The following is a 26,043-nucleotide window of genomic DNA, read 5'->3' as shown; positions in this document are numbered from 1 at the left end:
GCCAGGCAAAAAGTTCTTTTTAAATATAATCAACTCCCAACTGAAAATAGCTTCTAGAAAGAATGCTTTCATAAAACAATTTAATCCATGTGTTTATTTTGCAGTAACAGGAAGAAAATCCACCCTTTAACTGAGAGATTATCTGTTCGTCCCACCTCCCTTTCCTCCAAAACTCCAGCAGCTGCATCTCAGTTCAACTTTTGCTACCTAACATTTCTAAGAAGTTGGCTTTTCAACAGACATTAGAATTCTAAAACTCCTGTATTTAATGGGTCCACCCTCAGAGGCCAATAAAAGTGCAATCATAGAACAATAGGGGTCAGTATACCTCTTATCAAGAGTTCACCTTCTACTGTGATATCATTCATTCTTGGAGAGGAACTCAGAAGGTCAAACTGCTATCAGAGAAACATGTAAATAGATAAACTAAATGAAGCTAATGAAGAGACCATAATCAAATACTCCTGGGAAAGACAATTAGCTGGCCTCCTTCAGAAACACTCAGAAACTTTTTAAAAGTAGGAAGGAGAATGCTGTGAACCTCTAAGAATAAAACAAATAACATTAGTTTAAGGAAATTGCCCTCCAGGTAAATATAAAAGCAAAATTCTTCCCAATAATATTAAAAAGTGAAACGCACTTAGTGGAAAACTTATGAGCCTAAAGCATTTGTTGACCGAATAGCAGAAACCAGTCTATGAAAATCATAATTGAAAATAAAGTCTATAATTCTGCTGATTAGACACAGACACTATAAATGTCTATGTCTTCCACTGTCCAGTGTTTATTCATATACATAAATTAAAATACAATAACTTAAATACAAGCAAAACTACCCCTGAACAGTTTCTTTCTTCTTAAGATGTTTGTATCTCAACTCATGTTCAGAGCAAAAACGTATCAGAAAGGAAAATACTCTATTTAATTTTTCAAAACCTTTTTGTTTTAGGGAGGATGCCTTAAATACAAAAAACCTACTATCTACTAGGTTCTAAAGAAGATGGACAAATAGTGGGAGTATATGAAAAATACTTTCACTTCTTAAAATAAATACATATAAAACAATAACTTATTACCTCCAGGAAAAAGAACTGGTTACCTTTTTTTTTTTTAACCTTTTGGCATTCCTGTTCCCTTCCCTTAAATAAATCAGTTATTTATTTGAAGCTGCTTTCTGTTCATTTCTCAAATAAATATTCACTGCTGGGGTTACTAGCCTTCACAATTATAACATTATTGTAACTAGTCAAAAATGAAAATAATATGATTTTGCTTAACTTCTTTTTAATACAGATGGCTTAAAAATAAAAAGAACCAGTGTCTTTCTATTGTAATCTTATAAATAGCCTTCTAACCGTCTTGTATTTTTTATAAGCTTCCTACCACTCCCCTGTTGTAGTAAACTTCAGAAAAGGTTGCGATTCCAAAGGGCTGCCTACCAACTGAATGGCATCCTGGCCTCGGCAGGCTGAGCGCCTCATTCTGGCTGCTCTCACTCCCTCTAGCGATGGCAAAGCTCATCTGTCTGATCACCCAGTTACCTCACTGAACGAGAGCTTGGCGAAGTCCTGCCCATCTATGACATCACCCCCTTCTTCAACCACTGCGAGGTGAAGCTTTAACTTCAGACTTGGAGGTGGGCTGTGCAGTAAACTGGAATGCTGTCCCTTGCTCGCTCCTCAGTGGAGGCGTGATCTGAACAGGACCAGCTCAGCCTGCAGCTGCCATTGGCTTTGTGTGGACTGGACGCCGAGCTGGGCAGAGGGGGAGGGTTATTACTCCAATTCCCAGGCAGTGGAATTACAGCTAGAACGGCAGAACATATGGGATTGCTTTTTCTCGCCTTCCCGGTAAGTGTTTCCCATGTTTTTCCTAATGATTGTCCCAGAAAGTTTGCTTGGTTTTACTCTCTAGAAAGAAATGACTTGGTATCATGAGGCATCCAAATACGAACGTTTGCTCTGTCACCAGGACGAGCAATGTATGTGCGTGCAAGCCAGCAAGGAAAAATTGGACTGTTACAGCCAAATGCAAGAAGTTTCTTGAAACCTTTCTTTCATTAAAAAAAAACTAATGATAAATGGCTATTTTCTGTCTCGTGTCATTGCTATTTGAAAAGAGCCTTATAGAAAACATTAAGTTGGAAAGTTAAATGTTAGATGTTAAAGAGTACGAGGCAGATTTTTTCACAGAGAGGAAAGCGAAAGGTCTTGCTAACTTGGTGTGTACTGTATGTGTGGTATGATCACCAATTGCTGCTTTTACAACTGTGAAAGAAAATCAATAATCCCTCAGCCCATAAGTACGCAGTACATGAAAAGCATACATCTTGCTCACAGCTAGCCCAGCTACTCCTGGAGACTTATGTGCCTCTGGAAGGATTAACAGCTACACCTAGATTTTAAAGCTTGCACTGCTATCCTGCCAGAGCTGCTTCAAGCATTTCAGGCTTGCAAATCTCAACTAGTGAACTCAACTCCGAGGAGGGGGAGACTCTCTTACAAACCATATCCCCTCTCCAGAAGAACGCCAAAAATCCATTGCTTGGGCAAATGTAGTATGTGACTAGCATAGTAATTGGCAAAGTCTACTCAGAAAAACTAACAAAGCTCAGCCTGGAAGTTAAGCCTGATGTATGCAGGGATTTCAGTGTGGCAGGGGGTAAAAAATGAGTAGAGCCCTCATCAAGTGGGATATGCAGAGTATCCATTCACTTGCAACTTATAATGGGAAAATCTTATATTGAAAGAAATATTTTTATACAACAAAGCTTTCCAAAAGTAGTTAAATGTATCTTCTCAAGAAAATTTTTTTTCAGTGAATTAGATCTGAAAGAAAATGGTTGCATAGAGGTAAAAAGTACAACAGGCCTACATTTTCTCAATATCTGGGGGTTTGATTGTTATTTATTTATTGAGAATTTAAAAGATTTTTTAAAAGCCTTGATATTGCCAATCATGGGACCAAATTCTCCAATGGTTTTAACAATTAACTATTTTAAATTTTCTTAATAAATCTATCTGCTCTAAAATGCACACATATGTTCCTTCGTTATAGCTGGAAACAACATGAATAAAGCCACTAGAAAAGTGCTTCAGCTGTAGCAATGCCTTTCATTTATCCCCGACAACATAGGAATATCCTGACCAGCATAAACATAAAGAATGAATTTGTCTGTTTTCAGATAGGACCACTTATGTCTGCCCCAAAGTGACATATGACAGATACCCATCTCTCTTGAAATGAGTAAAGAAAGAAATGAACCTTTTAAAAGTACTACAAAATATTAATATTACCGCTACTACCAATATTAATGATAATATGCCAGGTTTTAATCTATAAGAAGATTAAATCAGAGATATGCCACTTAGTTGGCAGATATATGTGTGTGTATACACAACATATACACACACATACACAAATACATACGTATATTAGCCTGAAATAAAAAACAGCGTTACAAAAACATGATTGCATGTATTTTAAGTAGGAAAAGCACGTCTAATTTCTTTTTTAAATAGGGCACTGCCAAAAATATATCTAGTCCAAGGATCAGAAAAGATATTATTGAATGAATAAACATAATGAATTCATTAATATTGTGTATAATACTATCAGTTATTAATTAGGCTGTATAATACTATCAGTTATTAATTGAGCTTTTCATTCCCCCCCCCATTTTAACTCAATTATGGTTAGGTTCAAAATGCCCAATTAAACACTTCCTAAACATTAACGTTTGTGGAATATATAACTGGGCAGCAAGTAAAGTTTTTACAAAAAGAAGAAAAACAGTAAGAAAATTTGTCATAACTGAATGTGGCAGTAAAATAGAAGGTATGTTTCTTTTGCTTTCAAGTGTTAATTAAGGAGCCTCCAATTCCATCGAAACTTTTTCAGAGCTAAATGAAGCGGTGTGAAATAAATTTGGTTGAAATCTTGTGGCTGTCAGACTTTGTTAGCAAGCTATTAATTATCTTTACCCCAGTTTCTTCTCTAGACTATATTGCCCAATCAAATAGAAACTCCAATTACATTCAGCACCTCCTGCCTAGGGACACAAGACCCTAATGAACACTCAGTGTCTCCAGATGAAAAATACAATTTTCATCTTTAAACATGCAAGTGCACTGCAGAGAGATTTGTCTCTGCTTTTCTTGGCCACACACACTAGGGCTTCCTCTTCTTTCTGAATTATTTTGAACAATTTTAAACCCTACAAAAATCAGTAGCAGAGAACTTGCCTTGTATTAATGTCATATGAATGCTTCTTTATGCTTTTATTCTAGATATGCCAAATGTTCATACCAACATTAAATTAAATCTGGTCATTAGAAAAAAAAATTGGTTTAAAACTGCCATTTCAGTGGATCTTAACTTTTCCCCCTATTTTTAAGGTGGGTGGGCTACATAACAAAGAATGTGTTTAATGCCAAGATCCAAGACTAACTTAAAAATTTTGATTAAACCCCCTTAAATATTCTTTTATTCAACCAGTTTATTTTAATAGCATTATAAATAATTGTTGACAGTCAAATGAAGACCACTATAAATGAAGTCAACGAGGGAAATAAGATTCAGTAAATTTTTCAAAGCCTGTAACTTCTTCCCTCCTTTTCTCCTCAGTCCCCCTTGCCTCCTACCCCCACCTTTTGCCCCAGAGGCCTTTACTGTTCTTCTCAACGGGAGGCTTTGTTGTAATTAAACCAGAGGAAAACTGGCTGGCAGCAGCCAACATCTGACTTAGGGCTTCTGAAAGCAGTGTTCTGGTAGAGTGTACCACCCCCCAGTGGGCAAAAACTCTACAGTAAATCTCTAAGCAGTATTAATTCTCCAAAGTGCCTTTTTCTCTTCAGAGCATTAAAAGGGCCTTTTCTCGACTCTTTCTAACATTCCACCATTTCAAAAACTTATCACAAGTCAACAAACAAATTTCCATCCAGGAGATGGTTTGTAAATAAATGTCTTCTGGAAAAAGCCTTCTGCCGCTGAAGAACCGAAATAGGAATATACATTTCAGAAAGCATTTGCCAGTTTCAGAATGCAGATCAACATCGCGAAATTTGGTAAACCATCACACTAAAAAACAGTCTGAAAGCCATGTTTATATTGCATAGGACAGCAGGTTTCAGGACTTTGACTTGTCTGTTGACAAGAACACCAGAGAAAACAGATTTTAAGTAAAAAAGAACGAAATGTAATCTAAGCAGCAGCTAAAGTTTCATTTGTTTAACATATGCATAATCTCTTTTCCTAGCCCCCAAATCAAGTGTCAGGAATGTATAAAAAGCTCTCTCCAGGTATTAGTCTGCTTAAATGAGAGAAAGGAGAAATTGCTCTCTCTTGATGAGACAATGACAGCTTTTGTTCTTTATTCTTTCACTTTTCACGTGCACAAGTTACCGTGGCAACTTTGAAAAGAAAACCCAGAGACCACATTTGGTTAAACACCATTTTCAAAGTGTGCCACTGGACTGTGGATTGATCAGTTTATGTGTTGATGATTTTCTTCCTCTTCATTTGGTTTAAATCAACAATACTCAACTCTGACATGAAAAAAACAAGGTGTTTTTTATGATTATGGATGTTATCATCCAGCCCAGTGCTTGGCACACAGTAGACCCAAATATTTGTTCTACTAGAGTATGGAAACTTGAATATTAGAAATTTAAAGCATATCAACCAAATTGTACTAACAACACTGAAAAAGGCATTTCAAGTTTGCAGTGGGAAAATGTGGTTTAACAAAGATAAGCATAGTTTTAATTGCAATTGCTTAAAAGTCAATGCAAACTTAAAGCTTGTCCTCTGCCCCAAGCTCTCTACTGCTCACCTTTACCAACCTCTAAATTAATATCTTATTCATTCTTATAAGCCATGGTTTTCTAACTCATTTAGTCTGGCTTAATATCATAAAGGAAGCAGCCTTCAATATGATGAAAGATAACATCCCAGTTTGCCTTTTTGTTTTAAGGATGCTCAGTTTAACTTTATAAGCCAAAACAAATGAAGCAGAATTAGATTCATTTATCACAAACCTATTGGGGAAAAGAACCAGTAACATAAAAGGAGAAAGTAAAAATACTTTGCTTTGGAACTTTCATCCCCTATTTGCATAAATGAAACAAACCTTACAGGCCAGAAAATAGTCTGGATAAAACTACGTAAGGAAAGGCACACTTGCTTCTCTGCCTCTCAGCAAACCCTTCAGACTTCATGACTCTCAAGAGGAGAGTTAGAGGTCCTTCTGCTTGCCTGGCATTAAACAAAAGAATTGGAACTTTCCTGAAATCTGATGATCGTGGAAAATTTAACTACCAGACAGGCTGCTTAGAAAGCATTTTGCTGTCACTATCAACTAACCTGATGTACTCCAGTTTTTCAGTTTAACCATCCACGTAGTTTATTTGAAATATCATTTGTCATTACAAAGACTTAGCATTCATAGGTTGATCATTTTGTTGAGCTTTCTAGCAGCAATTTAAACCTTCATGAATAAATTACTTTCCTAATACTCCAAATTATGATTGTATAAATTCCAGTTTACCTAGAAATATTCACAGACTTGGATAAATTTGAGTAAGCATACGTTTTCTTCAATCTCAAGGTTTTACTCAAAATAATAATGCAATTAACTTCGATTAAGAGTTCTACATGCCTTTCTACTTTTAGATTTAATATTTTTAAAAGTTTCCCAGAGAGTTAAGAGAACCTGATGTGAGGCAAAGCATTAAAAAGAAACGAAAACTCAAAACTCTATACTCGATTTAAGATTTTTTTTAAATGAGCAATGATTTCAAATCAAAGTCCATTTAAATCAAAGGGAGCAAATAAAGGATTTAGGAAGTTAGCACTATCAACATATAATCTTAATCTAGGTGTTCAAAGCATGAGAAATACCTTGTCATCTCAAACATTCCCACCTCCAAAATATTGTAGTAGCAAAGAAGGACTCATATAAACATGTAGATTACCTCAAGTTCTTGACTTTATTTAAATACCAGTTTTCTATTCAGATACAACTTCTTCAATTATGTTAGTTTTCTTAAACTATCTCAAAATGATAGCATCTTTATCTATTCACATTCTTTTAAGTATATCATGGAAATCAATTGGAGGCTTCTTGCAGATGTGATTACATTATAAATGCATTTTTAAAAATCCACAATTTTTATTTATAAAGATAAACTGAATAGGAAAATCCATATTAAAAATCTGATTTACCAGTGAGGCGATTATGTTTTTCTTCTTTTTGCTACAGTTCTACATGCTATATACTGAAGCAATGATACAATTTAAAAAAAATTTTAAACATTCCTTTAAATAACCAGGGCTCCATTTATGTTTCCCCCCAAGTTACCCCATTAACAATATTTTTCTAAAAGATCGATTCCTTTTTGTTCAGAAGTAATGGCCTCTTTCAAGCCTATGCAGACATAAAGGCTCTGAAGTCAATGTTGTGGAAACCAGGCCACAGTGTCCATGCCAGTGGGGATCATTTTTCTTTTCATCAGTCACATTCAACTACAATGTCTTTATGTGCGTGAATATGTAGAGCCAGCTCGGAAAGAGGGAAGTGTAAGCATGGGGGCTGGATCACCTATTTTAGATGGAGAGACCATTACGGCCTCTAATATGCAAAATAAAACAAAACTCTGTAGCACTATAGGTTTTAAATATAAAAAGTCAGGAGAAGATATAAAATATAAGATATAAAACACAATCAAGCATGCATTGAACTGTTTGAGCTTAAGTAAAGGGAGTAAGAACTTGTGAAGGAAGCTTCATTTTTCAAAGAGTATCCTTCTCTCCAGAGAAACATGCTTTATATTTTTGCCTTTTGTTTTAACGCAGTCTGGGGAGAAAAGAATGGCATTTTCCAAGAATTTAATGAGATTTCAGGCTTTCTGTTAATCCCACATTATTACCACTATTGTATTAATGGCAATGTGAGTTTGCATATCAAATAGAGCAGAGGAAGCAGTTTCACAAATGTAAAACAGAAAAATAAACAAATTAATCTTCCTTCTTTTCACACCAATTTAGAATATTTTTTCTTTCTCTGGGCTAAAAATGTGAAAATCAATACATATTCTTGGAGCTTGAATTGGTGAAATACTTACAGCTCAGCTACAAGCTTTAGCTCTGGTTATCATTATGATCATCCCCTTGCACATACTCTAGGCTGACCGACGATTTTTAAATTCCCATTCGTCAGATTAATCTTTTCAACTTTAGAGTATGTCCTGGTGTATGAGAAATGGCCAGCTATTGGCAACATTTTAAGCAGGTTCTCACCTGTGATTTTTATAATGGTTTTGATTAGTTTTTAATGCAGTTCAACAAAAGTAACTGTTTTTTAAATTGCTTTAAATTTTTTCTTAAATTTACCCAATTACTTTATATGTTGAATAATTTTCAAGCTTAGAAAACATTTACAGAAGATACTTTTTAAAGTAAAATTGTAATTATAACTTCACAGCTTGCTTTTCCATTTTCACATACCAAGAAAGTGTAACAGTTTTCAAGAAAATACTCCACTGAAATTCAACAATAATGAGCAAAACCCTAAAGGCATCACTGTAAAACCTCACATTAAACAATAAATCACTTAAACTTTCCTTTGTGGGCACTTTGCAATATTCACTAGAGACTACTTTATCCATCTGCTAACTGCTATTTTGATTTCAAGTTGCCTAAATAATAAATTAAATGTATCTGTAATTTTTTTTCAGTTTTCTTCTGTTAATGCAGTCTATTAGTGTTGATATCTGGTGACAAACTAAAAGAAATCAAACTTTCAAAGAGAACCAGAAACACAAATTTTGGCCTTATTTAACATTCACTTTCAGTAGTGTTTGAATTCTGGAACAGATGCTATCCTTGTTGGATGCTAGGTAATTACTGGGGGAGAAGCAAATTGCTTTTACTTTCAGGGTCAAATATTTCCATGATACCTTAATGAACCCTACTTGTATAGAAAGCCCCTGAGTGGGTGACTTTGCATAACAGATACTGATCCTACCCACCTCCCCTGTCCACCCCCAAAAACTGTCATGCATATTAGATAATGAACAAAGCAGTCATCATTAAAATCTTGAGTCTCTTTGGTAAAGCCTTAAGCCCTTTCAGAAGTGAAAAAGACAAGTCATTGGAGATTGGCATGTTGCTGTCTGAACCTAGAGAGAAATGCCTTGTCAGCTTTTGATATGCTTTCCTAACGGTCATTACAAGGAGACATTGAAATGGCTTCCTTTCTGTCCCAAATACAGTTTCTCAAGTTCAGTTTGCTAAAAATTGTATTCTCCTGAAAAAAATACTATGACTTGAACTTCTGTGCTGCCTTTTGGCCAACAATACCTGAGTAACTTGAGTTTCAAGATCATCAACTAGCCCTTAAAAACACCTCTAAGGAGGAAGGTCATAGTGTCCACATTCTGCAATTGGGAAAATTGAGGCCTGCAGGAAGAATTAAACAGGGCACTGGGCAAATCAAAAGATTTGCTTCTAAAGCAAACCCTTTTCAACTCTTTAAATTGTAGATTGTATGGCTTTGTAAAACTATGTTCAGAAATGTCTAAAATGTTACCATGGCATTTCTGTCAAAAATCCTTGTTATGTCTTTGTTCACCTCTTTGATGTGTACTTGTTTTCTTTTTAAACATTTTATTATTTTCTATCTAAGATTTAAAAGTGAATTTTTAAAGACTGGTCTGACCTGAATTCAAAATCCATGGAAGGGGCTTACTGCCTCTTGAATGAAGCTTTGCTTCTGATTTGTTGAACAATCAGTTAACAATAGAAATTATCTATTTGGTGACAATCTCAACTTTGGCTTCCACTTTATTTATATAAATGGGAAGTAAAAGACAAAGAGGTCATCTTATCCCTTTGCAACAACTACTATGACGAAAGATGTGTTGCTTAAAGAAAGAAGTGAAGTTAAATTTCTAGGAAATTTCTCTAGTGTGTTAATGTTCATTGTTAATAGTTCATTAAAACATTTTACTTTCACAGGAGATGCTCAGACCCAGTGTATTTCAAGGAACAGAAACATAAAGGAAATCTAGTATGCTTCCTTTTTTTTTCCCCATGAAGAATATTTGAATTAAGTTTTTTTTTACCTCTTGAAAGAATACCTGTTCTTTCATAACCTGTGACTGCACCAGCTATTCTGAGAAAGCAGCAAGAAGCAAAAGCTGGAAATAGCTATTTCACAGCAGGTAATCACACCTCAGGATGTAGCTACTGTACAAAGTTTATACTTGGATAATTCTGGATGGGAATAGAGGTGGGGGGTAACTGCCTGAAAACCTATTACTATACAGGTCTTAGCATCATGAATGGCTTTCTTCATGAGGATCTGAAGTTACTATCTCTGACCACATTGCACAGAAGAGCCAATAAGAATTTCAAAGAGAGCAGTTTCCACTAAGGGAATTAAGCTACACAAAAGGAACCTTCACACAGAAACTCTATAAGAAAGGAAAAAAAAAAAAACATAGGAAACCATGTGTTCTACATAGTAACAGGAAACTGAATTGTTTCTGGTCCCCACTTTAATAAGCTTGCCCACCATGCTGAACCGCAGCTGGAATGTTCATTGACAACAGCAAGCCTGATCTGGAGGTGTGTGCGGCATAGGATTACTTGAATAAACAGTGAAGAATATTTCCAAGGACTAAACAAGAGTTTATAAGTCCCAGCCCCTCACCAGGAAAATAATATATGCGCATTGGATTTTCACTCACGCAAAATTTACCCACATCGTTCAATAAGGTAGGAAAAATATTAAAGTCTTTTATTTTCATGCCTGAAATTATAAAGGCTAATTAATACCTAAAGGTGCTGAAGAAATTATATCACACAATAGATCAGTACAAATCTATAATTCTCCAGCCATGGAGAATGTTGAATAATATTTTAGATTAGAACTTGAAGAAAGATAAATGCATTGTGAAAACATGTTATGAGATAGAATGTAATGAAAAATGTTCATAAAGCCATTAAACCATGTAGTACAAAACATACAATAAAATGGGAGAAAGAAAGAGCTAGCTTAACATGAAATGGAATTTGCCACTTAGATTAGCTAGATGTATTAGCTGTATATCTTTCCTTCCCTAAAGTAAATGAAAAAGATTCCTTCTGATTTTCTTGCTAGAAATACCTATCTCACGTTTAATATTAATAATCAAAGAAAAATAACATTAATAATCAAAGCAAACACTTGGCTTTACTGGGATTCAGGATCTCAAGATATTTGTAACTATTCCTGAATAGTAAGAGAATAGATTTTTTTGACTACAAATTCTACAGTTGTGCAGTCTACGTAATAGAAAGCAGATATAAAATTTTCGTTAAGAACAGTAACATTATTATCTTTAAATATAACAAATCATATTCATATGTGTCAATTCATTATGAATATTAAGAAAAAATTAGAAATCTGACTAGCTTGGTCAATGACTGGCTACAAAACTGATATAAAGTATTATGAAAATGCTTTAGAATATTCAATAAAACTAATTATATTTAACATTTCAAAGTCAGATAGATTTGGGACATAATACTTAATACCAGAAACATTTAAAGTAAAAAGATTATGTGATTGTGTTCGTTGTTAGCTAGCAATAAAACCTAAGCATGCCAAAAAAAAAAAAATTACCTAATAAAAGTGATTATAGATGTTGCAGTTTCCATATCTATTTCAAATACCATTTTAAATACGCTGGCCTGATGGTTTTCTGTCTTTTTTTTTTTAACTCACTCCATTTTAGGGCTCTGAAACTACCTTGTATAAAGACCTCAACACTGCTGACCATGATCAGCCCAGCCTGGAGCATCTTCCTCATCGGGGCTAAAATTGGGCTGTTCCTCCAGGTGGCACCACTATCAGTTATGGCTAAATCCTGTCCATCTGTGTGCCGCTGTGATGCCGGTTTCATTTACTGTAATGATCGCTTTCTGACATCCATTCCAACAGGAATACCAGAGGATGCTACAACTCTCTACCTTCAGAACAACCAAATAAATAATGCTGGGATTCCTTCAGATTTGAAAAACTTGCTGAAAGTAGAAAGAATATACCTATATCACAACAGTTTAGATGAATTTCCTACCAACCTACCAAAGTACGTAAAAGAGTTACATCTGCAAGAAAATAATATAAGGACTATCACTTATGATTCGCTTTCAAAAATCCCCTATCTGGAAGAATTACATTTAGATGATAACTCCGTCTCAGCTGTTAGCATTGAAGAGGGGGCATTCCGAGACAGTAACTATCTCCGGCTGCTTTTCCTGTCCCGTAATCATCTTAGCACAATCCCCTGGGGTTTGCCCAGGACTATAGAAGAACTCCGCTTGGATGATAATCGCATATCCACCATCTCATCACCATCTCTTCAAGGTCTCACTAGCCTAAAACGCCTGGTTTTGGATGGAAACCTGCTGAACAACCACGGTTTAGGTGATAAAGTTTTCTTCAACCTAGTCAACTTAACGGAACTGTCACTGGTACGGAATTCCCTGACTGCTGCACCAGTAAACCTCCCAGGCACAAACCTGAGGAAGCTTTATCTTCAAGATAACCATATCAATCGGGTGCCCCCAAATGCTTTTTCTTATCTAAGGCAGCTGTATCGACTTGATATGTCCAACAACAACCTAAGTAATTTACCTCAGGGTATCTTTGATGATTTGGACAACATAACCCAATTGATTCTTCGCAACAATCCGTGGTATTGTGGGTGCAAGATGAAATGGGTGCGTGACTGGTTACAATCACTACCTGTGAAGGTCAATGTGCGTGGACTCATGTGCCAAGCCCCCGAAAAGGTTCGGGGAATGGCTATCAAGGACCTCAATGTGGAACTGTTTGATTGTAAGGACAGCGCAGTTGTAAGCACCATTCAGACAACCACTGCAACACCCAACACAGTGCATCCTGCTCAAGGACAGTGGCCAGCTCCAGTGACCAAACAACCAGACATGAAGAACCCCAAACTCACTAAGGATCAGCGAACCACGGGGAATCCAGCAAGAAAAACAATTATCATTACTGTGAAAGCTGTCACCTCCGACACAATTCATATCTCTTGGAAACTTGTCCTACCTATGACTGCTTTAAGACTCAGCTGGCTCAAACTGGGTCACAGCCCAGCGTTTGGATCTATAACGGAAACAATTGTAACAGGAGAACGCAGTGAATACTTGGTCACAGCCCTGGAGCCTGATTCACCCTATCGAGTCTGCATGGTTCCCATGGAAACCAGTAACCTCTACCTATTTGATGAAACTCCTGTTTGTATTGAGACTGAAACCGCACCCCTTCGAATGTACAACCCTACAACCACCCTTAATCGAGAGCAAGAGAAAGAACCTTACAAAAACCCCAATTTACCATTGGCTGCCATCATTGGTGGGGCTGTGGCCCTGGTGACCATCGCCCTTCTCGCTTTAGTGTGCTGGTATGTTCATAGGAATGGATCACTCTTCTCAAGGAACTGTGCGTACAGCAAAGGGAAGAGAAGAAAGGATGACTATGCGGAAGCTGGCACCAAGAAGGACAACTCCATCCTGGAAATCAGGGAGACTTCTTTTCAGATGTTACCGATAAGCAATGAACCCATGTCAAAGGAGGAATTTGTAATACACACCATATTTCCTCCTAACGGAATGAATCTGTACAAAAACAATCACAGTGAAAGTAGTAGTAACCGAAGCTACAGAGACAGTGGTATTCCAGACTCAGATCACTCACACTCATGATGCTGGAGGACTCGCAGCATACCGTGTTTCGGTTTTTTTAAACCTAAGGGAGGTGATGGTAGGAACCCTGTTCTACTGTAAAACACTGGAAAAAGAGACTGAGAAAAGCAATGTACTGTACATTTGCCATATAATTTATATTTATGAACTTTTTATTAAAAGTTTCAAATTTCAGGTTACTGCTGCGATTGATGTAGTGGAGAAGCCTGAACACAATTCTATATTTTAGTACTTTTTAGTAATTTGTACTGTATTTTCCTTGCAAATATTGAAGTTATAAATCATTTACTTTGTGTTCTACTGAGTAAGATGACTTGTTGACTGTGAAAGTGAATTTTCTTGCTGTGTTGAACAATCAGAACTGCATTCACATGAGATCGTTGTAGTATAAGCACAGGCCATTTTTCACTTTGGTATTAATGTAAAAAAAAAAAACTGGCTGAATGAGAAAAATTAAATTTCAAAAGGTAGTTATGAAATAATGTTCCAATTATTAAATTTGTATTCCAGTGGTATTCAATAATCAAAATATGTGAAGTAATGGGCAATATCAGACTTGCTGCATAACTCCATTTTTACCCTAAGCAAATTAGATATCCTTAAGAAAGTAAACGTATCTTCTGAACTGAATCCATCAGCTGGCATAAAAGGAGTGTGAAGTCTGCTGTTGTTAATGCCATTGTTAACAAAGCTTTGAGAATAAAGGACTTCACAAAAACAATACTGTAAGCGTGCTTCCAGGTTAGGGGGAAATCTGTACTTAAGAAAACATGAAAACATAGACTCGCATAGCGTAATGAACACAAATCTCAGAATTGCATTCTGGTTTTGCCTATACCATCCTGATTTTTGAAAAGTCAACTCTAAAGACACAATTGTTCATGTTTATGATGTTTTTATCATAAAGGATGTCAAAAAAAACTTACACACATTAAAAAGGTAGCATAACCATAAGCAATTCCCCTCAGCAATGAAGAGAAAGTAGTACTTTAAATGAGAATTTAAAAGAAAAATGAATACTAGAAATTAAACTTAGATCCGGTTTATGTGAAACATTTTAACACTGTACATAAACGTTCAATTTACGTTCACAATGATCAAGAATACTGCCCATTACTGTCACAGTTTTCCAGATATTACATAATTAACTTGTAATGTAACATTTCTTTCCAGCTTCCTACTGAATTGTGAGCTATTACTTGTTTAAAAACCTCATCACTTTTCTGTTGCCATGATTTTTTTTTTTCCCAACAAAAAACCAAAGTGCATTGTACGCCCTTTGGCCAGTCTTGTATGTGCCTTGATCCAACGCTACATGTATTCAGCTTTTAAAACTCGACAAATTTTTCATACTTCCTTAAATATGAAAAATTGTGGTCTTATTGCTGAATAAAACAAAAGAAAGGACAAAATAATTGTGCTTGCTTTTTCGGGATTATGTTACTATCACTAAAGTAGCAAACTGCCCAGCACATTAGTCCTAAGTACCCCCCTGTATTTTTCTAGGCATAAAAATAAATGTTGGCTACAAATAAAAAAAATAGCAATATCTTGAGCTTGTGTATCATTTTACTTAAGGGTTCAGCGTTTCATGCATAAACGAATATCCTAACAGTCTTTTGGAATACTCTTACAGAAAACTTCAGAAGTGGTTTTGTGACCTTCCAGTCTTTGTACACCGCTGCTGTTGTCCTGGTTGATACTTTAAGGTGGTTTTTGAAAAATTAATATTTTTTAAAATAGCTTTTTGGTAGTACGAGTTGGCATCAGAGGATCTGATATCCCAGATTTACCACTTACTAGGTATGTGAAAACAAACCATTTACTCTCCCTAGCTTAGTTTCCTTATGTATACAATGGGGCTATTAATACCACCCACCTCACAGGGTTGTTGTGAGGATTAAATGAGACAATGTGCTTGGAAACTGTACAATGTTCAACAAAATACAAGTTACTACTATTATGGTCAAGCAGAGTGAGCCATGTGTTCCCAGTGGTTTGTTACATATCGCTGCTTCTACTACTCTGCTAACAAATATCTCCAACTGCCTATGAAACCTCATTTATTCATTTGCCATCTTCAAATGTTTCTCAATACTTTCTCTTTTGATTTCCTGTTAAGGATAGTTGTTTTCTAGGGATAACTTAGCAAAGAAAATGTGATTAACACTGGATACAGGGAACATTTTCTGAAGGAAGTTTGACTTTGCTTCCACAGGTTTTGAGTAGTTTAGCTACAAGCTCTGCCAGAAGTCAGGGAAAGGGCTGGATGGTTCCGTAAAGTCCCTATACACCTGTGAGTTTATAAAAAGTCAAAAGCCAAGACTATTTTCCAGTTAGTATACCTTTCATGAGCACAGAAAATTTTATGTGTTCTGATACATGCATTTTAATTATTTTACCTGGGGTAAATCAGAAATATGTTTTATTAGCAAATAGAGAAAGCAAATAGAGAAAGCAAATTTAGCAAATAGAGAAAGCACTGAGAGGGTAAAAGTTTATTCTTTTACCTAGGCTTGCTATGAAATCCAAATACTTTGCTGAAATATATATATACTTTCAATAAATGACAAAACACAAATCTCCACCTTAAAATTAATTAATTACAGATACATATACATCTATCCTAAGCTAAATGTTCACAATTTTTACTGATCACGTACTAACAAAGAAAAATGTAGGAAAAAAAAAATTCAATCCTGAATATGCAGCTTATACATTTAACAAGAATACAATGGGGAAGCTACAAAAAAAAATGAGGGAAAAATCACTCCCCTGCTGAACGTTTGACAAAAATCAAAAATTGCTTTTGGATGCAGGCACTTGTAACTGCATTAAATCACTGCACTTACACTCTCGTTCCCTATTAAAAACAACACTGTGTTCTTTCAGTGAGGCCTATTTATTAAAAGTATTCCCCTGTGCCAAAAGAACTAGTAAAAAACTCTGCTTTACTAACCCCATTTTCTGAGTAAAGCACATTTTATAGGTACATGCCAACATGACAGTTTTCATGAGGAGTCCAAAGAGACCCAGGTGCTTTAAAGCACCTGAAGTGTGGGTGTTAAAAAGGAACCAATCCACCACTGAATTCACTTTAAGATTAGCTCATCTGCCCCTGAAAACAGTAGTGGCACTTACAATTCTAATTCCTTTCTCCTACTTAGCATGATTAGCAAATCTTAATTTAGCATAGTGTTGGAATTGAAACTACTGTACTTTATGCTTTTGGACTATTGATTAAATTAGCAAAAAAAAAAATAACTCATGATTATCAATCACTTAAGAACTTCAAAGTTCTTTACAAAAAAAATCTCAACAGCCAATGACCTTTACTGAGTGGTTTCTGTATTATAAAATAGTAGGAGCTTTGCCTTCAAGAAGTGTGCTGTCTAGAGGTTGTAAGGCATTAAACAAATAATCTAGTGAAAGTTATACTGTGACTGCAGTACAGACAAAATAATTACATCTATCTGGATGGATCAAGGGAGACCTCATGAAGGAGGTAAAACAAAACTAGGGCTGGTATTGAAAGATAGGATGGTATTTAAGGAGAAAGCAAGAAAAACAGATACTGGCCATGGAGGGAAAATGGTGAACAAAGTCATGGAGACTGGAAAACAGTTGCAGTGCTTCCCGATGCTGGCTTTGGTCAGAATCACTTGGGGAGGCTCTTTATGAATTTAACCAGGCCGCAAACCAGACCTACTAAATTTAAATCTCCCAGGTTAAGTTTGAGTATTTATATACTTTTAATTCGAAAGGTGTTTCTGCTGAGGTTGAGTACCACTGATTTAGGAGGTGTTTGTGGAAAGGTCAATAGTCCAGCTGAAATACAGGGTCCATGAAGGAAATAAAGCTGGACACATTTTTTTTTTATGTCAGGCTTTGTTATATTGTGTTAAGTGTGTTAAATTCCAAGCTGAGAAGTCTTCATGATATTCTTTGGCAATGGTTATTAAGCAGGTGCATAAATAATCAATACTTTAGGGACATTTTGTAGAAATAAAGAATATTGCATGAAGGAAAAAGAAGGAGAAACTGGGAGTAAGAAGACAAGTTAGATGTCTATGCAGTATTCCAGGCAAGAGGAAATAAGAGCCTGAACAGTGAAATAGGGTTTTTAAAAAAGGTGTAATTCAAAAGATACATGAAAGGTAGAATTTCTAGGAATTGGAAACTGAAGAAAGAATAAAAATTAAAGATAATTCTCAGCCTGAGTAAGTAAAATGTTGGTGAGGCAATTAATAATGATGGAAAATACTGGAAAAGCAAATGTCAGAGTATTTTGTACATAATGAGTTTGAATAGGTGACCATATGCACAGTACAGGTTTACACTGGCTGATTATTAGTAGTTCTGTCTTTGCCTTCCATAGTGACCCAATTTAGATGATAAATTATAATCACCGTAGGTTTAAAGTACTTTTATGTTACCCCTCTGGAAATGTCTACCAGGAAGTTGGAAATGAGGGTGTAAGATCTTCGGCATCAAGGAAGGGAATCCACATCTAACAGCTTATTATTAAAGTTGAGAGGATGGATGAGATCACCAACAGAACGCGAGCAGAGAAAGAGAGAAAAGAGACAAAGGAACACCTACGCTTTGTAGGGACAGAAGAGGGAAGAGGAATACAAAAACAAACAAACAAAGAAAACGGAGTCACAAAGGGGAAAGATCATTTTGAGAAGAAAATATAATGAAATCAAGGAACTAGAAACATTTTTAAAAGGAGGATGTCAAAAAGGTAGTCAGGAATACAGACTTGGAAGAGGAAACTGAATATGAAAAAAGAGGAGACCATCAGGGATTTTGAAGCAGTGTCAGCAGAGTAAGGAGGCAAAAAGCCTGTGTGATGTTGGCAGGATAATGAGAGATAAAGAAAACAGAAACAATGATTAAGTCTACTCTTTAAGAAGTTTGGAGGTGAAGCGATCTCGCTTGGTCGGTCATGTCGAGGATCAAGAGGAATAAAAAAGGAGTGAGTGCCAGGAAGGATATTTACTGACCTCAGTAATGAGATAGAGTTAGGAACCTACAATGAGGACAGGGAGCATATTTAACAGAAGTGAAGAAAATTGAGATGCACAAGAGGTGTGGTCCAAGTCATGGCTGTGACTCTAAGATGACTGAAGTTAAAGGCTGAGAAGCTGCAGTTTTGGAAGAGTCACTAGTGAGGAGGACACAATCACTCCGAGAGAGGGAAAGGATTGGTATGCAGGTAAGGCTTATAAGACAAGCCCTAAGGAAGATGGGGAAATGTCCCAGAGATGAAGAAGAGGGAGAAGATGATGGAATTAGACGATGTCGATATAAAATAAGAATTTCAAAAGAAAGGACTTTGAATAGTGGTGAAAAACCAAAGTCAAGAAGAGGTCTTTCAGGGGAAGGGAAAACTTTTTTGAAACTCCCTACCTCTATTACACACCCCTCCCCTTCCCTAGTTGCATCAAATAGTGACAGTAAGAGATGCAACAGGTAACAGGGAAGGTGTCATCCTCAGGGAACAGACGTCAATTAATTCAAGGTGGTAGAAAGAATGCTAAGAGAAATGTGAGTAGCATGGGAAGCTAGAACCCAAAAGTAAAGGACTGAAATGGGCGCAGTGGAAGCAGTTAGGATATGGGCCAGAGAGGAGGTCAAAACCTCAGATGGAAAGAGACACAAAGAAGTAAAGGAGAGCAGAGGAGGGCACTGCACCTAGGATTCTAGCAGATGATCACAGTTTAAAAGGATGTTGGTCATGAGAGGTCGGTGGAAACCTCTGTTCTAAATAGTATAGATATTCTGAACAGATGAAAGAAAAAGAACTAGAATAACCAAATTAACATTCCTCTATTCTTTGAACATCAAAACAGATTTAAATCTAACTTTATCTCAAAGTGTTTCTGAAGAAGTATTTCTACCCACCCGTGCAAATTTTTACCAGGCTTTCCCACAAGCATCATAGAATTCCAGGGGTAAGCAAATCACATTCTAGACCCCTCCCACTTCCTACTCACCATCTCATTTTTACACTATATGGGTGAAATGAGATTCAAAATAAATTTTAGGGCTATCTTGAAAGTTTTTTTTTTTTTTCTTTTTTAAGAGGCTTCAAAAGGAAGTATGCAGCCACAGGGGTGCGGAAGTTGGGGATAATGGGGTTTTACAGACTGTGTACACACACAAAAGCAGTGCTCCTTTTTCAATGCCAGCTGGTTGGGGGGGTGGGGAGGGCAGTCTAGGAAATTACTACCCAAAGTAATTACCCTTTTGAATGTACATCATGGCTCTGATAATTGTGGCATTACAAAGCTGAGGCTAGTTTATATCAATGTTCCATTAAAAAGCATGGAATCACTGCTGGAATTCCACATTTTAATTTCCTAGATGTGAAGACCAATGCTAATAATAATAAAACAGTAAAGACAAGGTGAAACAAAAGTCTAACAAACCTATCTTTTAAAAATATGTTCTACAAACATTAGCAATGTCTCACACACACAGTGGGCTTAACAAATGTCTGGTGACCACGCCACTGCTGCAGACACTGCCATTTGTTGAGGACTGTTCAAGCACAATGCTATTTTATATATTTCAATCTTGTTTAATTCATACAGTAACTTTACAGGTAGGAATGATTATTTGTATTTTTCAGATGAGCATATTAATACTTAGAAAGTTTATGGAGTTAGATATTTTATTCATTCAATATTAACAATGATTTATTGTGCTTGGGTCTGAGTATATAGCACTGAACCATAAAGACATGGAGATTACAGTTGGAGGAGGCAGACATTCAGATATTAGACAAAAACCAAATGAACATAAAGTGAAAAATCATGACAGATGCCATGTAAGAGAAAAACACGGTGCATGAGTGAGTATAACATGAAAACCTATTTAGATTGGGTGGTAAGAGAAGCCTAAGACCTAAGGGATAAAGAGTCAGCCACGCGAAGAATGAGGTAGAGCGTTCTGAGAAGTTTAGTGAACTTAGGGACTGAAAAAAATGTCAGGGGGCTCAAGCTCAGTGAGCAAGACAGAGGTGAGATCAGCGAAGCAGGCCTGGATCAGTTCCTACAGGGTCTGGTAGGCCAAGGCCAAGGTAAAAAGTCTGGACTTCATTCTAGTATAAGAGAAGGCCACTGGAGGATTGTTAACAGAGGTTTGGGGAGAAGGAGGAAGAGAAGAATGATGTGTGGGGATCAGACTATCAGATCTCAATTGTAATAAAGTCACTAGCCACTGTGTGGAGAATGAGTAACATGGAACAGGATGGTGGTAGTAAGAGGAGAGAAAGGAAAGATGCCAGGTATATTCTGGAGCTATAACAGAATCTTTCTTAAAGTTAGATAGTTAGCAAGTGGTAGAACAAGGATTCTGTCTTCTCCTGAAGCTTGAGCTCTTAAACACTCTCTTTAAATAGTGAGCAGAAATATTTCTTCAATAACTTTAAAAAGGAGTTTCAAGTCCATAAAAAAAAATTATTTCACTTTACTGGTATAACAACTAGAAGACATTTTTAGGATTAAATCTCAAAACGTTTCAATGGCGCAAATGTGAATTTTTCTCCCAAGGCTTACAGACCTCTGCCCCATGATGCTGAATGATGACGTTTGGTGGTCACCAGTTAATGGCTGGAAACTATCCTGAGAATAACACTTGTCTTTCTTGGAGCTTTCAATAAATTTAAACTTGGAGTTGGCAGACAAATCTTTATGTTTGAGTCACTACAACACCTTCTCATGATCCCTTTGTGTCTTCTAAAACCCAGAATGGAAGTTCCAGATCACTGAAGTTTTTTCACCAGGCTTGGTGCTGGATTTGAGACATATAACCCATGAGTACTACTACCTAGTCTACAAAGGTAAAGAAAAGCCAAGATCATTTAATGGTTTTCAAATAATTATTTAATTATTAAAAAATAATAATCTTTGAACTATCAAAATGCCTTATTCAGAGTATACTTACCAGACTTGTATAAACAGAGACAGGTATTAGAGATCTACATTTAATTCCATAATTTTAGCCAATATGTCATAGAATCTTAGAGCTAGCTAGAAAGCTTTCATAAATTTTAGAGATGTGTACTAACAATTAAATAGAAAAACCAATCCCTTCATTGTTTTGAAACAACAAAAAATTTGAAAAAAAAGTTTGTAGTTGAACTATAACCTATTTATAGTTTTTAAAAAGTCCATAATGGAGGGCTTCCCTGGTGGCACAGTGGTTGAGAGTCCGCCTGCCCATGCAGGGGATACGGGTTTGTGCCCCGGTCCGGGAAGATCCCACACGCCGCGGAGCGGCTGGGCCCGTGAGCCATGGCCGCTGAGCCTGCGCATCCGGAGCCTGTGCTCTGTAACGGGAGAGGCCACAACAGTGAGAGGCCCGCGCACAGCAAAAAAAAAGAAAAAAAAAAAAAGTCCATAATGGAAAAACATGTCTATGGATCAAAATATGCTTCTAACTACTGAGGAATGCATGGCTCATAGCATTCAACATATAGGAGGTAATGCTACCTTTATTGTTGTTATTATTATCTAATATACTAAATATTTTACTTATGTGTAATTATCCATATCCTCCATTAAAACGTAAACTCCATGAAGGCAAGGAATTTTTTTTCTTCTGCTGCTTCACTGCTAAATTACCCCAACCTATAGAACAATGCCTGGCACCTAACAGAAACTCAAAAATATAGTTGTTCGATGAAGAAATGAAAGAATGAACAAACTTCAAAGGGTTGTATCACTATCATCTGAGACGATCTTTGTAAAAGCTCTTTGCAAACTGTAAACCATTCTACAAACATAGAATATTATCACCAACTTCATGATAAATACATTTATTAAGTATTCCACAGCCATTATCTCCTTTGCTTCCCAATTCACAAAAGAAATTGAAGTTCAAACAGATTCTGCAACTCACTCAATATCACACAATATAAATTGGCAGAATTAGAACTCTAAAAAACAACTTAATTCCAAATGTAGCCACAAGGATCTTTACTCCACATCTCCTGTCTTTTCTACATGTTGCTCTCTTCATTGGAACATGCTGACTCCAATGTGTAAAACTAAGTATACTAGAACACTCTATGTACAGGGCTTCCCTGGTGGTGCCTGCCAATGCAGGGACATGGGTTCGAGCCCTGATCCGGGAAGATCCCACATGCCACAGAGCAACTAAGCCCGTGCACCACAGCTACTGAGCCTGTGCTCTAGAGCCCGTGAGCCACAACTACTGAAGCCCACACGCCTAGAGCCCATGCTCCACAACAAGAGAAGCCACCACAATGAGAGGCCCACATGCCGCAACAAAGAGTAGCCCCCGCTAGCCACAACTAGAGAAGGCCTGCACGCAGCAACGAAGACCCAATGGAGCCAAAAATAAATATAAATTAAATAAATAAATTTATTTTTAAAATTCTATGTAAAATTGATATTTGAGATGATGATAAAGAATACTGTCTTTCAATTAGACAAATCTGGGTTTGCATCCAGTTTCTACCACTTACTTGGGGTATGGCCTTGGGAGTTTAGCCAACCTTTCTAAGCCTCAGTTTTACCTTCTGTAAAATAGGATAAAAATAGTGCCTTTCTAGTTGTAAGGAATAAATTATATATTTCAAGTTGAGCATTCAACTTATACCTGGCTCTTACCCAATAACCAGTAAATTTTATTTTCACCTTTGATGATGAAGAAACATTTGCCTAGTATCTAATATTAGAACTGATATTTGAACAGAGGGTGACAAAAAGTGGAAAGTGTGGAAGCAAGATCAACAGACTTTCTCTGCAATTTCTATTTTCCCTCTAAACCTGTACTGATTTTATAGAAGCTAATTCTAACAAAGGCATACTTTTTCTCCCCATCACAGGACTGGGCTCATTATATTACTCTGCAACCCTTGGTAAAAGTTCAAGAATGTCTATTTAGATCTTCTGCCCATTTTTTGATTGGGTTGTTTGATTTCTTGATATGAGCTGTTTGTATATTTCGGCCTGCTAAAAAGTGGAAGGAGTAACAAATTTTTAAAAGATTGTTATCTTAAGCTGTTAAAATGATAGAAGTCATCTTGGTTATTCCAAAATCCCAATAAAAATTTTTGTTTATATGAACAAATAGATGGTTACTTGTTAAATCAAAGTCACAGAGTTACTAATGTGTATCAGTGTATGAGCACCAGGGACAGTGTTTTGGATGAATTAGGCCCTGCTGGTGGAAATCATTTTTACTGGGAAAGAGACGGTGTAAACAACCAGGTACATGGCTCAGGCAGCTAGTCTTCTGTTGAAGTGCAGCTATAGTCTTCTGTTGAAGTGCAACAGCAAATTGCATAACCCAGACTACTCCCTTCTAGTTGTGGCTCCAAATTAGCATGCCCTTGCTCTTTTTCTTTTTTAAAAAAAGGCCTGTTCTCTGGTTTTATAAACACGTTTAAACAAGACATTCTTATTTCCTAGTTTATCAGGTGCTGATCTTTTTCAGGTACAGGAATTTAGTCAACATGCTTCTTTACAAAATTCCTCTTTGAATGTTAATTAATATTAAAGGGTTAGGTCTAAGACTGAAAACTGGATTTCAATATTTATTACAGTGCAATAGTATTACCCAGAAGAAGTGTGCTAGTTCACAAGCACATTAAACTTTCTCACCTCCCCAGACAAATTTCACAAGTTCTTCTCCAATTCTCCCCCTTTCCTTAGAAGCCCTAGACAGAGAGATGGCAGTAGGAGCCATTAAAACCACTTGACACTTCACTTTCATTTTGGGACAAATAAGAGGGAAAAAGAGAAGCAGCTCAAATTAAATCTTTAATAAATAATTAAAAGTAAATTTATAAGTCATTTCAAAGTAGAGGAAAATATTTACTTGTGACAAAATGCACACGTGTGAAATATTTAATGCTCAAATGAAGGAAATTAAATGTAACTTCTTACCAATGTTCACAAATACATAAGTATCCACCAACTATACTATCCTTTAACATTAAAACACATAGGGTTAAGAATCTCTTAAAAGTATGTTAATCCTGTGCTCTACTTTCAGCTAGTCTATAGCAGATGACAGAGTAACCAATTTATTCTTTAAAAATCTTTCTGGGACAAGGAATTCTATAATATATCACAGATTTTCTTCTAAAATTCTATGTTGACCCTGAAGTGCTTTAATGTTGATATTAAGTGTAGGCATTACTTAATGTAGACACTAAAGTGTTATACAGTTACCTTCCAGAAAGCTCCCGGTAACTACTATTATTTGTACAAAATACTGAAGAGAGACAAGATATCAGCATATTCAAACCTGTCATTCTTACATACAGGGGAGTAGTTAAAAGCACAGAGTTTTGGAGTTGAGCCAACCCAGCTTCAAACCACACTGGTTCTACTACTTACGAGCAGGGTAACTCTGGGCAAATTACTTAATCTCTCTAAACTTCCCTTTCTTAACCCTACTTTATAGGATTGGTAAGTGACTTTAAAAGTATATTAAGTGCTTAGTATACTAGTGCCTGACACATTAATAAGTATTTGGTGGCTACAGGAAATATATTCCAGGGGTTAAATGTGAAAATTCTGAAATCCAACTTTTTAGGTTCAAAGCCAAGTTTTCCCACTTGTTCCTTATTTGGCACTGGGCAAATTATTTCACCTCTCTATACTAAAATTAGTAAATACATGAAAAAGATTAGAAGAGTGTCTTGCACATGGGAATGATAATTTTAAATTTATCAATTATGATGATTTAAAAATTACTTCAGGGCTTCCCTGGTGGCGCAGTGGTTGGGAGTCCGCCTGCCGATGCAGGGGACATGGGTTCGTGCCCCGGTCCAGGAGGATCCCACATGCCGCGGAGCGGCTGGGCCCGTGGGCCATGGCCGCTGAGCCTGCGCTCCACAACGGGAGAGGCCACAACAGTGAGAGGCCCGCGTAACGCCAAAAAAAAAAAAAAAAAAAAAAAAATTACTTCAGTGAAATCTCATGGAAGCTGTAATTTAAAGAGCATATCAGAGCAATTTTCTCTTCTGATATTTTAGTTGATCAGCCTTAGAAATAAATGAATGCTATTAACTCAATTCAGACCCATAAATCTTTCCTATATACCAATATGCAAATATACATTGATCAAGCTCCTTTAGTTCAGACTCCCTAGTTTTAGGTTTCTCAGACTTGTATGATGATACAAATTACCCAGAAATTGTGACTAGCAGGTCTGGGGTGGAGCCTTGGAGTCTGTAAGTATAATCAGCTTCCCAGGCGAGTCCTACACCAGGCAGGCTCG

General features: G+C 36.5%; 2 protein-coding genes across 4 annotated transcripts in view; one reads left to right on the top strand and one right to left on the bottom strand.

Moving 5' to 3' along the window:
* The window catches only part of MACROD2 (mono-ADP ribosylhydrolase 2), a 1,989,932-nt gene that overhangs the window by 1,652,336 nt on the left and 311,553 nt on the right, over nt 1-26,043 (bottom strand). The window lies entirely within an intron of this gene.
* Nucleotides 1,547-16,181, top strand: FLRT3 (fibronectin leucine rich transmembrane protein 3). Of its 3 annotated transcripts, none has more exons than XM_060031257.1 (3): nt 1,547-1,850; nt 10,018-10,223; nt 11,781-16,181. In XM_060031257.1, exon 3 carries the CDS (start codon nt 11,824-11,826, stop codon nt 13,771-13,773), a length of 1,950 nt encoding a protein of 649 aa, XP_059887240.1. In that variant the 5' UTR covers nt 1,547-1,850; nt 10,018-10,223; nt 11,781-11,823; the 3' UTR covers nt 13,774-16,181. The 3 variants fall into 3 exon arrangements, with proteins under 3 accessions (XP_059887240.1, XP_059887238.1, XP_059887239.1); XM_060031255.1 differs by having other exon boundaries at nt 10,568-16,181; XM_060031256.1 differs by having other exon boundaries at nt 10,018-10,779.

This window comes from Delphinus delphis, chromosome 15 (assembly GCF_949987515.2).
Source record: "Delphinus delphis chromosome 15, mDelDel1.2, whole genome shotgun sequence".
Taxonomy (NCBI): Eukaryota; Metazoa; Chordata; class Mammalia; order Artiodactyla; family Delphinidae; genus Delphinus; species Delphinus delphis.
This window is presented reverse-complemented; position numbering and strand designations above follow the sequence as displayed.